The sequence below is a fragment of the Polypterus senegalus genome, chromosome 4 (assembly GCF_016835505.1).
Source record: "Polypterus senegalus isolate Bchr_013 chromosome 4, ASM1683550v1, whole genome shotgun sequence".
NCBI lineage: Eukaryota > Metazoa > Chordata > Cladistia > Polypteriformes > Polypteridae > Polypterus > Polypterus senegalus.
Window position 1 is genome coordinate 16,782,793 of NC_053157.1, and position 12,130 is coordinate 16,794,922.

The window sequence follows — 12,130 nt, forward strand, 5'->3', positions numbered from 1 at the left end:
CTCTTCAGTATGTGGGCTAGATAACAACATGGCATGTCTTTAGGGCCCTGGGAGGAACACTGGCGCAAAACTCATACAGATACAAGGAGAAAGAGCCAACTCCACACAGACAGTGGGTGGACCAGACGTGGGTTTCAAAGCCATGACACCAAATCTACGAGGTAGGTGTGCTAAGCCACAGCACCACTATGCTGTCTGAAGCCAGTTATATCTGTACAACAGCGACTGCATAAACGATCCTGAAGTGTATGTGAGCCAATAAGACAAGACAACCAGAATTTTACTTTTATGTGTATATAAACTATACAGAAATGCTAGGGTCAGTCCTGTCACCATGACCTATCCATTCTCCACATTCCACACCAGTATGATGCCATTTTCACAGTATTTCAACTTTAATGGCCAGAAGCTCCTATACAGTTTGCAGCACATTAACAACTTTTTTTCTGAGTTCCTATAATTTCCTTTTATCAAGGTCAATTTATGCTCACCAGCCACTTTATTAGGTATACCTTCTCAGTCCCAGGTTGGAGCCCCTTTTGCATTCAGAAATGCTGTAATTCTTCATGGCGTAGATTCAACAAGGTGCTGGAAACATTCCTCAGGGATTGTGGTCCATATTGACATGGCAGCATCATGCAGTTGCTGCAGATTTGCCAGCTGCACATCCATGATGTGAATCTCTCTTTCCACCACATCCCAAAGGTGCTCTATTGGATTGTGACCTGGTGACTGTGGAGGCCATTTGAGTACAGGGAACTCATTGTCCTGTTCAAGAAATCAGTTGAAGATGATTTGAGTTTTGTGACATGGCGCATTATCCTGCTAGAATTAGCCATCAGAAGATGACACTGTGGTCATAAAGGAATGGGCAGGGTCAGCAACAATACTCAGATAGGCTGTGGCATTTAAATGATGCTCATTTAGTACTAAGGGGCACAAAGTGTGCCAATAAAATATCCCTCACACCATTACATCACCACCAGCATGAACCATTGATACAATGCAGGATGGATCCATGCTTTTATGTTATTGACCTCAAAATCTGACCCCACCATCTAAATATCACAGTAGAAATCGAGACTCATCAGACCAGGAAACGTTTTTCCAATCTTCTATTGTCCAATTTTGTTGAGCCCTTGTGAATTGTAGCCTCAGTTGCCTGTTCTTAGCTGACAGGAGTGGCACCCGGTGTGGTCTCCTGCTTCTGTAGCCCATCTGCTTCAGCATTCAATGTGTTGTGTGTTCAGATATGCTCTTCTGCACACCATGGTTGTAATGAGTGTTTAATTCAGTTCCTGTTGCCTTTCTGTCAGCTCAAACCAGTCTGGCCATTCTCCTCTGTTCTCTGGCATCAACAAGGCACTTTCACCAAGAGAACTGCTGCTCACTGGATATTTTTCCTTTTTCAGACCATTCTCTGTAGCAGGGACGTGCGGTCAGGGGAGGCAGGTGAGGGAGAGCTTCACCTGTCATCATGAACAGTAAAGATAACATAAAATAAATTTGCCCACTGGTTTCTGTATGATTCTAATAATTTTGATCATTTTTATAGTCAAAATTGCTGAATTTGCGCATTTCCTGTTCAAAAACAGAGGAGAAACATGAGGTGCAGCAGCGACGAGTCTCACCTCACCTCGGACTGTGCTCTCCCTCACACACGGGATTGATGCCTGCAATTGGCATGTGCCTGCTGCTGTCTCTCTGTATGTCACCAATATAATGTTTGCAGACACATTTATTACACCTCTTGACTTTCCACAGTCTGGCTAAAATGTGTAATGAATGTGTGTGACATATTTAGTCTTGCTAATCGGACATTAAACCGCAGTGAAAAGGCACAAAGTGAGGCAGACAGTACCATGCCGCCCTGACAGGGGGCACAAATGAGCCTAACAGGTGCCCATTGCTGCTGTTGTTCTACGCAGAGGCGCCAATAAGTTAGCAATATCAGAAGGTCAACTGCACTGCAGCGGCCTGTTCATTTTTATTTTTAGTTCCGACTGACTTCCAAAATGAAAGATTAAGACTTCTAAAACTAAAGGAAAATAAGAAGGACTTTTACAAGAAAGTGACAGAGATTTTCGTGAAGGATATTCTAATGGACTTCATTTACAAGTCAAGGTAAGACCATAAATGGTTTTCAATTTTGTAAAAAAAAAATAGGATCAGACTACGAAAAAACAATCCAATATTTAAAAACAAAATTTTGACATTAAATAAAATATTCTTTTATTTATCTTGTTATCCTTTTGCTGAACACTCCGTATTAAAATTGATTAAAGCATCAGAGTTAAAAGCTTTTAAAAACAACTAAATATTTCAATTAAGTTCAAAACTGAAATCCATTTTTCTCGTACACCTCTCTGTACTTTAATTTGTATTGAATGAGTGTGACTTGTGAAATCGCAACGCAAACTTAGAGCACATGGAGGGTGCAGAGCAAACGCGCTCTCACCACTTTCTCTCGCCACTATACATGTAACGTTCTTTCTTATCTAGATATGTACTTTACCTATATGTGTGTGTGAAGGACATGTAATGAAACATAACCAGTAGTCAATGTGCAGGCTGCCAATTGAATAGAGAATAAGCTACTCCTTTGGGTTTATATATTTGTAAATCTCACTCTGAAGGAGTCACCAGCCATGAACCTCTCCGCACGTCACTGCTCTGTAAACCCTTCTGATGGTTGTGCGTGAAAATCCTAGTAGATCAGCCGTTTCTGAAATACTGAACCCAGCCTGTCTGAGACCATCAACCAGGTCACGTGCAAAGTCACTTCAGTCTCCTTTGTTCCCCATTCTGATGCTCGGCTTGAACTTCCGCAGGTCGTCTTGACAATGTCTACAGGCTGAAATGCATTATGTTGCTGCCGTGTGATTGTGTGATTAGACATTTGTGTTAACATGCAGGTGTACCTAATAAAGTGGCCAGTGAGCATAGCGTTGCCTATTAACTTAACACACACAGTCACTGGTGATGTGGCAATGAAACCTGGACTACCTGAAGAAAAAAAAAAATCTCATAGATATGGAGAGAAGATGTAAACTTCAACCAGACAGCGACCGGGGCTGCATGATCTGAACTCGGGAAACCGGATCCATGAGGCAACAGCACCACCCATACACATTTATGTTCATTAATATGTCAGCTTCCCTTCAATCGAATGGTTCTTTTAAATACAAAAAGCCAATGTAAGAATGCCTTTTCTCTTCATGAGTATCAAATGCTTATATAAAGCGGACAAAGTATGTTAAATACATGCACATTTAGTAAAAATAAAAAGGAGACCTGTACAGGAATATAAAAATAACTGATTAAAATTCTAAAAAAAAAATTGAATGATAAAATAAAATCATTTCTAGGAAAGAGTAGTTGAACAATACAAAACTGCATATGAAAAGGTAACTCCTCGTCTCCATCACAATAGCTTCTAAAGCATGTCATTGTTGTGCTGCACCGTTTTTTTTTTGTTTTTTTTTTTTATTAAAACAGTTTCTAAAAATACAAATATATTTTTTTAAGGCAACTGTCTAATTTGGGACCAAAGATTAAAAAATGAACAAAGCAAGCCAACATTAGAATCATAAATGTGGCAAAATAGGACAAAACGGATTGATTCATTTGCAGTTCAATAAAATCTACAGTTATGTTAAAGGAGTAGGATAGACAACAAAAGCAAAATGCTTCATTTTTAATATACAGAAGAATATTTTTGAAAAAGTAGACCAACCCCCCCCCCTCCCCAAAATATATATAATAAGATAATTAAGAAAAAAGAACTTTCCTAAACATAGAGGTCTGTGGGGAGTACAGCTCCAGTGCTGGCAGCATAAGTTTAAAAGCAAAACCAAGAGTTCCAAAAACATTATTCCTCTTAAGAATGTTGCCGGCTTGTCTTATAATCCACACTTCAACAAGATTTCTTGGGAGAAATTGTGAGCAATCTCTGCTTCCTCGTTTCCATTTGTGATTTACTCTCGCTTTCACAAATCTCAAGATAAAACGATGCCCTCCTTAGGAACCCAAAGTGCCATCCATATGTCCAAAAATCCCGGCCAACGGAGTCAGCATTTCCCAGTACTTCATTCATTTTAAAAATTCCCCCCAAGTGATGCTGGAGATAAAAGGTGGGGGGGACGGGACCCTAAGAGCTCAATACCATCTGATTGTGCTTTAGTGAAAACTTTGAATTGTGTTCTTTTATCCATCAGGACTGCTGCTGCTGCTGCTGCACACACAATCGCACTCCTCGTGATGTTCCAATGGGACATCTGTCATCGATTTTTGCCATCCTTTTCCACCATTTTTTGGTCTCAGTTGGAGAACCTAGAAAGAATACCAAAAGTAATTAGTATGCTGATGAATGTATATTAAAGCAACTATTTTTTTTTTTTTTTTTTTTTTGTATGAATATGTGCTATATAAATAAATGTTGATTGATTGATTGATTGATACTTACATAGGAAGCAGGCTTTTGAAGGAGCTGCTCATTTTGAAACAAAGGTACTAAAAGTGCAAAGGGATTAAACACGGTTTACACACTTAGAGCGTAAGAGGGAGATCGTCAAAGTCTCTGTGGACTGAAAATGTTAATGGCTCACAAGAAAGTGTCTAAGAAGGCACACTCTGATGAAATTAGATTAAACTAGCGACTGGGAGCCCGATCGAATTGTGCTACAAATTCTATATGTTTGTGAAATCCATACTTTCTCTGCAAAGAATGATTCGTTTTTTAACCTTGAAATGATTTTGTTATAATGGCACTGATTTGTCATTAAAATAGACCTTTTTGGCCGATGTAATGAAGAGCTTCCTGTTTAAACGGGGCTGCGAGACGTGAACTCATCTCTTCGGCGCACCTCATTTGATTTTTTCCGGCAAACAAATTTTCAAAACAAACCGTATTTTACGACTCTAATCAGAGTCGGAATAATAATTATGTTGGCGTGGTCATTTTAGATCTGAGATCGGCTAAAATTTAAACAATGACCGTTGTAAATACCCGGCCGTCATTACTCAATTTGCCAATAGATGTCAGAAAGACAGATGCCAAAACCAAACTGCCCAAAGATAGATTTCGACGTACCAAGCAAATGGCGATACGTTCTAAATTACTTACATGTTCCGGAGCTGTCGAAGGGTTTAAGTCAGTTGAAGGTGTTAGTCTTGGAAAGTACGCCCAACCAAACCAACGTTCCACAAACCAACCGAATTTACTGTTACTCGAACCAACACCGCCTCCCAGTGGCGTTACTGAAGAATTCGAACATTCTTAGCCAATCATGCAATACTGCGTCTGTGTTTGCCACGTTATGTTCTACAATACAGAGGCAGAGTCCCATTGCATGGTTCTAACTTGTATTGAGTCGAGGTATTGACGTGAACACCATACATATGGATAGTATCAAATTATATATAAGGATAGGCTGAAATCAAACAAATCACCTGGACCAGATAATATTTATCCTCGAGTTCTTAAGGAGGACAGCGAGTACAGGTATAAACCCTGCACACATATTTTTAGGAAGTTACTCCACACTAGTGAAATTCTGAAGGATTGGAAAATGGCAAATATTATCCCATAACCAGTAATGGCGTACTGCACGATAAAGTGCAGTGAATACACTTGACTTGAGCATTCCTAGTTTTCATCCTCTTTCTCTGTCTCTGTTTAGCATTCGTTTGCTCAGAGGTTGATATGCTTGAGCAGCTCATCTTTTCTCCACCCTGGCGGCCCCGCTGCTTCTCTTCTTTCGTCAGCATCTTTTCATGTTAAAACTGATTAAGTTAGTTTTTGTGTTGCAATTATTTAGTACGTTTTCTTTCATTTTTCACTTAAGCTGGCACTGAAGTGTTCAATCTGCCTCAAGAATGATTAGCGAAGGTAGTAGGGAATGAGAATGGTGCCAATACACATGCACCGCACGGCCGCCCTGCTGCGCGCTGCCGAGAGTTGTTTCTACAATAAAATAAAATAAAAATCATCACCCCGAAAATGGATAGTAGATATCATGTATTATATGTGTACCAAATTTCAAGTCAATCGGTGAAACGGTTTGCGAGCTACAGGTGATTTCAAATCCTGGACAGACAAACGAACAGCCATGGTAGCGTATTATAGAAGACGATATAAAGAAGGTGACTGAGAAGTGTGATATAGCGGGTCCATGGCACAAAACGAATGGCCAGTTTCTTAAATAAATAATCACCACGGCTTAAGGAGGGGACGTGGTAGTGAGGCCGGAGCAGTTCCCAGGAGCAATATGGGCGTAGGTGTTTCTGCACTGAAATGCACAGGTGTGGGATTGCCTGTGTCCATCATTGACAGCGAGAGCTGCTAATCGCCACACCTACAATATGCCATGTCCCTATTATGAAAAAGAGGAGTGCGAATGCAGATGGGGGAAAAAAAAGACCCAAGTCTTGGCCTGGAGGGATGAGCTCTACATAGCCAGGGGACAGAAGGCTACCGGACCAGTGTGGAAGGCAGCTGCACCTGCAGGTAGGGCAACTACACTGTTGCAGAGCCTGAATGGGAGAAGCAGGGGAGCCACCAGCTAAAGGAAGAAGGCACCAGGTTTTTAAAAGGGGACTGTTTCCAGCCTGTTGTTTTTAGCCTCATTTTAATGGATTTACTTACTTTGGATTTTTTAACTTCCATTTTTATTCACTCTGTTCTTATGGATTCTTTATTTATGGCTGTTTTTGAATCACTGCACTGTGGACACTGTTTTGGTTTTATTTTCGGTTCGTTTTAATAAAAGCACTCCCCTTGCTCAGTTTGTCCCCATCAGACCAGTTCATTTATTTACATTATCGATGAAGTCCGGTTCAAGAAGCTCCCAAAAGGGAAGTGGGAGCGTGAAACAGGACCTGCAAGAAGATCCAAGCAACTATAGGCCAGTAAGCTTAATGTGCATCTCAGGAAAATTAATGGAAGGAATTATTAAGGATAAGATTGAGCAACACTTAGCAAGGAACGGAGTAATTAGGAACAGTCAGCATGGATTCAGAAGAGGGAGGTCGTGTTTTACTAACATGCTGGAATTCTATGAGGAAGGAATAAAATGGTATGATCAGAGTGGAGTTTACGATATTATTTATGTGGACTTTCAGAAAGCATTTCATAAGGTGCCACATGACAGGTTGGGCATCAAATTAAAAGAAGTGGGAGTTCAGGGTGATGTTTTTAGATGGGTGCAGAATTGGCTCAGACACAGGAAGCAGAGGGTGATGGTGTGAGGAACCTCATCAGAATTGGCTGATGTTACTAATGGTGGACAGCAGGAGTCAGTGCTGGGACTGCTGCTGTTTTTAATATATATAAAAGATTTTGATGTCAATATAAGTAACAAGCTGGTTAAGTCTGCAGATGATACCAAGCTAAGTGGGTTGGCAGATAATTGAATCATTACAGAGGGACTTGGATAGCAGACAGGCTTGGGCAGATTTGTGGCAGATGAAATTTAATGTCAGCAAATATAAAGAATTACACATCGGAAGTAAAATATGAGGTTTGAATACACAATGGGCGGTCGGAAAATCGAGAGTACACCTCAGGAGAAGGATTTAGGAGTCATAGTGGACTCTAAGCTACCGACTTCCTGACAGTGTTCAGAAGCCATTAAGAGGGCAAACAGAATGTTAGGTTATATATCGCCTTGATGTGCGGAGTAAAAGTCACAGGAGGTTCTGCTCAAGCTTTATAACACACTGGTGAGGCCTCATCTGGAGTACTGGGTGAAGTTTTGGTCTCTAGACTACAAAAAGGACATAACAGTACAAGAAAATGCCAAGAGAAGAGTAACTAGGCTGATTCAGGGCTACAGGGGATGAGTTATGAGGAAAGATTAAGTGAGCTGAGCCTTTTAAGTTTAAGCAAAAAAAGATTAAGAGGAGACCTGAGCACCCAATTAACATTATTTTAAGCAAAAATCTTTCAATGCCTTTCAGACAGCCTTGGTATCACAATCCCTCCTAACCCATTAACAGCTGTGTTTGGTGGGCTCACAGAGGGGCTTAAAGTGGAGCAGGACAAACAAACTGTGATTGCCTTTACTTCACTACTGTAGACTTTTCTTGCTGAACTGAAAGAATCCTAACTCTTCTATTTTAAGTCAGTGGGTAACTGATGTTCTATACTATTTGAAATTGGAAAAAAAAAATAATTCTCTCTTTGAGGATCTATTCAAAGCATTTTTAAATTTGGCAAGATCTAATTAATAACATTTTAGAATAAGCACTTAAATTAGGGAAAAGGACCTTCTCCCTTCTTTGTTGTCTTTAAAGATTTGTTTTGCTGTTGGCTCTCCTCTCTTTCTCTTGGGTGGGGATTGAATTCTGTTTTGTTAAGTTTGACTTGATTGGATGTAACGTTATCTTCTTAATTGTATGAGGGGGAGTCGAGCTAAAGTTAGGAAATGGGATTATCAGAAAATGGAATGGACCTGAACAAAACGGGATCATGTCATTTCTCAATGTGGTCTCTACCCTTCTCAATGCACTTGCACCACCTGCCTGGCAGTGCCCAGATGCCAGCAGAATAAAAGGTTTGGTTTAAATCGTAACCTTAGATCTTCAAATGAGTGTCTTACTTACAGTAGAATTCCAAGAGCTAAACTTAAAAGAAGTGGTGAGGCGGCCTTCTGCTGTTAGGCAACTAAAATCTGGAATAGCCTGCCAATAGAAATTTGCCAGGCTGATATGGTGGAGTACTTTACAACACTGCTGAAAACACCTTACTTTAACATGGTTTTCTCATAGCTTTCTCATAGCTTCATCTTAGTTAAATCCTAATACTCTGTATATTCAATTAATTATCATTATTATTCATGTTGGCTCCAAAATCTGTACTAATCCCTACTTTCTCTTCTGTTCTTTTTCCTGTTTTCTGTGGTGGCAATTTACACCACCACCACCACCACCTAATTAAAGCACCGTGATGTCCCTACATTGATGGATTAAAGGCCAGAAATCCACATGACCGTCATCATCAAGTCCTTCCATAAGAACCCTGAATGCCATGAGGACTGATTGTTAGGTCACTTATGTCGGTTAGAATGCCTAGAGGGGGCTGGGTGGTCTCTTGGCCTAGGACCCCCTGCAGATTTTATTTTTTTCTCCAGCCATCTGGAGTTTTTTTTGTTTTTTCTGTCATCCCTGGCCATCGGACCTTACTTTTATTCTATGTTAATTAGTGTTCCATCCATGCATCCATTATCCAACCCGCTATATCCTAACAAAGGGTCACGGGGGTCTGCTGGAGCCAATCCCAGCCAACACAGGGCGCAAAGCAGGAAACAAACCCCAGGCAGGGCACCAACCCACCACAGAATTAGTGTTCCCTAATTTTAATTATTTATTTTGTCTTTTTTCTCTTTCTTCATCACATAAAGCACTTTGAGCTACATTGTTTGTATGAAAATGTGCTATATAAATAAATGTTGTTGTTGTTGTCCTTGCCACCACTCGTGCACCACTTTCTTCACATCATTATCTGTCATGAATCGACGATCACCCAGATGTTTTTTTAGCAGTCCAAAAATGATATGTGTGAAGAAAGAAATAAGTGCATTATGTTATTGTGCCTTTGTTGAAGCCTTTTTAAGGTATTTTGTATAATAAATATTATTATATTATATATATATATATATATAGACACACAACACACATACACACACACATACATATACAGTATATGTATATATATATATATATATATATATATATATATATATATACTAGCTGAATACCTGTGCTTCGCTACGGGATAGCAACACGAAAAATGTGTTCTAACATATACAGAGTGACAGTATACATCCTGTAAAGGTCATAAGGCAACATTTAGTACATACATAAAACAAAATAGGTTAATAATTATTTCTATTTATTCAAATATAAGCTGTTTTAAGTATAGAGGCGGTGCTGTGCTTAAGGTAGGCCAGCGAGAAGAACAGGCAATCGCCATTACCGCTCATTAGCACCACATTGTAAGGGGCCATTACTTTGTGATTATAAATCCTTTCTTCCTCGGTCATAGTTTTACAGGTTTATTTAAAGAAGTATAAACTTAATAGAAGAATTCATGAAGAAAGTATGAAAAAGAATAAAATAAAAAAGTATAAATGTGAAAATCAAAATCCTCCAAAAAACAATTGCTTTAACATACCTTAGAATAACTTAACTAAATTATTTTAAAAAGATAAATAAATGGCAAATTATAAACATTTTGCGGAAACTTGACAATATCAAAACTAAACATTGTACTCTTCAGAAAAATAAAAGTACAGTGGAACCTCATGTCACGACCATAATTCGTTCCAAAACTCTGGTCGTAAACCGATTTGGTCGTAACCCGAAGTAATTTTCCCCATAGGATTGTATGTAAATACAATTAATCCATTCCAGACCATACAAACTGTATGTAAATATATTTTCTTTAAAGATTTTTAAGCACAAAAATAGTTAATTATAACATTGATGGCACAGTGTAATAATAAACTAAATAAAAAAACATTGAATAACACTGAGACAAACACCCGGGCTCCCTGCTCAGCTGCACAAGAGCCTTCCTGCACTCGCTCTCTCTCTCTCTCTCGCTCTCTTTCTCTCTCTCTCTCGCTTGCTCGCTCTTACTCTCTCTCTCTCTCAAACAATTATGAGTGAGAAATGCCCACATCATGAACTCCTCGGTAGCCACTTAAGCCACACACCACTATGCCCCCTTGCTAAGCCGCGAGTGCGGTGATTATTTATCAAAACTGGCCTTTTTGATGGGAGCTATGGACCCGCTATACCACAGAAGGAAGGTTACAGTTTTGAAGGAGAGTGCCTCTGCGTGATGCACCGAGAACAATGTACAGTACAGGGAGATACTGAACACGTACGGAAATCATCGGCGCCTCTGAACTGGAAGGGAAACTGGCTTGCTCGTCTCCCGAGTGTGTGGTTGTGAACAGATGCAAAAGTTTGGCGAACTTTGTGGTTGTAACCCGATTTCTACGTGTTCAGAGACGTTCGGGACCCAAGGTTCCACTGTATTTTTAATTTACTTTAAAGAAATTTATTTTAGAAAGAAATGGAGTGAATGGATGTAAAAAACTATAAGAAATTTCGTGTTTGGACCACGAAATTTTTAAAACCGTTTCTTAGCAAGCACCTATGGGCCAAGGGTAACCTACATTCCAAATTTCAAGTCCCAAGTCCTCATGGTTTGGGAGATTTTGTGATGAGTGAGTCACTGGTATTTGGCTTTTATATATATAGATATATAAAGTATATACATATACATATATACACACATACATACATACATATATACAGTATACAGTATACATACAAACATATACATACATATATGTACACATATACATAAATACACACACACACATGGTGTGCAGGGGGACAGGGGAGACAACTTATGAGGGCCACCTGAGTTATTGTCGAACACTACATGCCGAGGGGTACTCCAGTCGCTAGTGCAAGTTACAGTGACTTACTGGAGACCAATATGAAGCCTGCTATTCGATCCAAGAGGCCTGGACTGCTGTCTCAAGGAGTCCTTCTGCTGTCAGACAATGACACACACTGCTAAGAACACCAAGGCTTGTCTGGAGAAGCTGAAGTTTAAGGTATTGCCACATCCTACTTATTCGCCAGATTTGGCACCGTGTGATTTCCACCATTTTGGACCGCTAACAAAATATCTGGGTGATCATTGATTCAAGATGCAAAGAAGAAAGCAGTGTACAAGTGGTGGTGAGGACAAGGCAAAATCATTTCTTCTGCTGGCATCCTGGTACTTCCAGGTAGGTAGCACAAGTGCATTGAGAAGGGTGGAGACAACATTGAGAAACGATTTTGTTAAGGTTCATTCCATTTTCTGATAAATCCCATTTTCAAACTCTAGCTTGACTCCCTCTCGTATAACTTAGACTTGACCATATGGAATGTTGTTTTCTTCAAACACATTTACAAAAATATAAATAAATAAATACATAAAGACAGGGATGATTAGGGGGCCATTATGAACAAGGTTGTGATAGGCAGTGTAGTCAGGATGCGGAGCCAAACCCTACTCTTTATCTTATAAAATCTTATCCGAAGGATGGCACCATATTTACAG

General features: G+C 39.7%; 1 protein-coding gene across 1 annotated transcript in view; it reads right to left on the reverse strand.

Moving 5' to 3' along the window:
* Positions 1–2,823: 2,823 nt before the first annotated feature.
* Positions 2,824–12,130, reverse strand: part of pdgfc (platelet derived growth factor c) — a 336,486-nt gene continuing 327,179 nt past the window's right edge. The window contains exon 6 of the mRNA XM_039750296.1: positions 2,824–4,332. Within this exon, the coding sequence (XP_039606230.1) occupies positions 4,207–4,332 (126 nt within the window). The 3' untranslated portion in view covers positions 2,824–4,206. The remainder of the gene's footprint in view (positions 4,333–12,130) is intronic.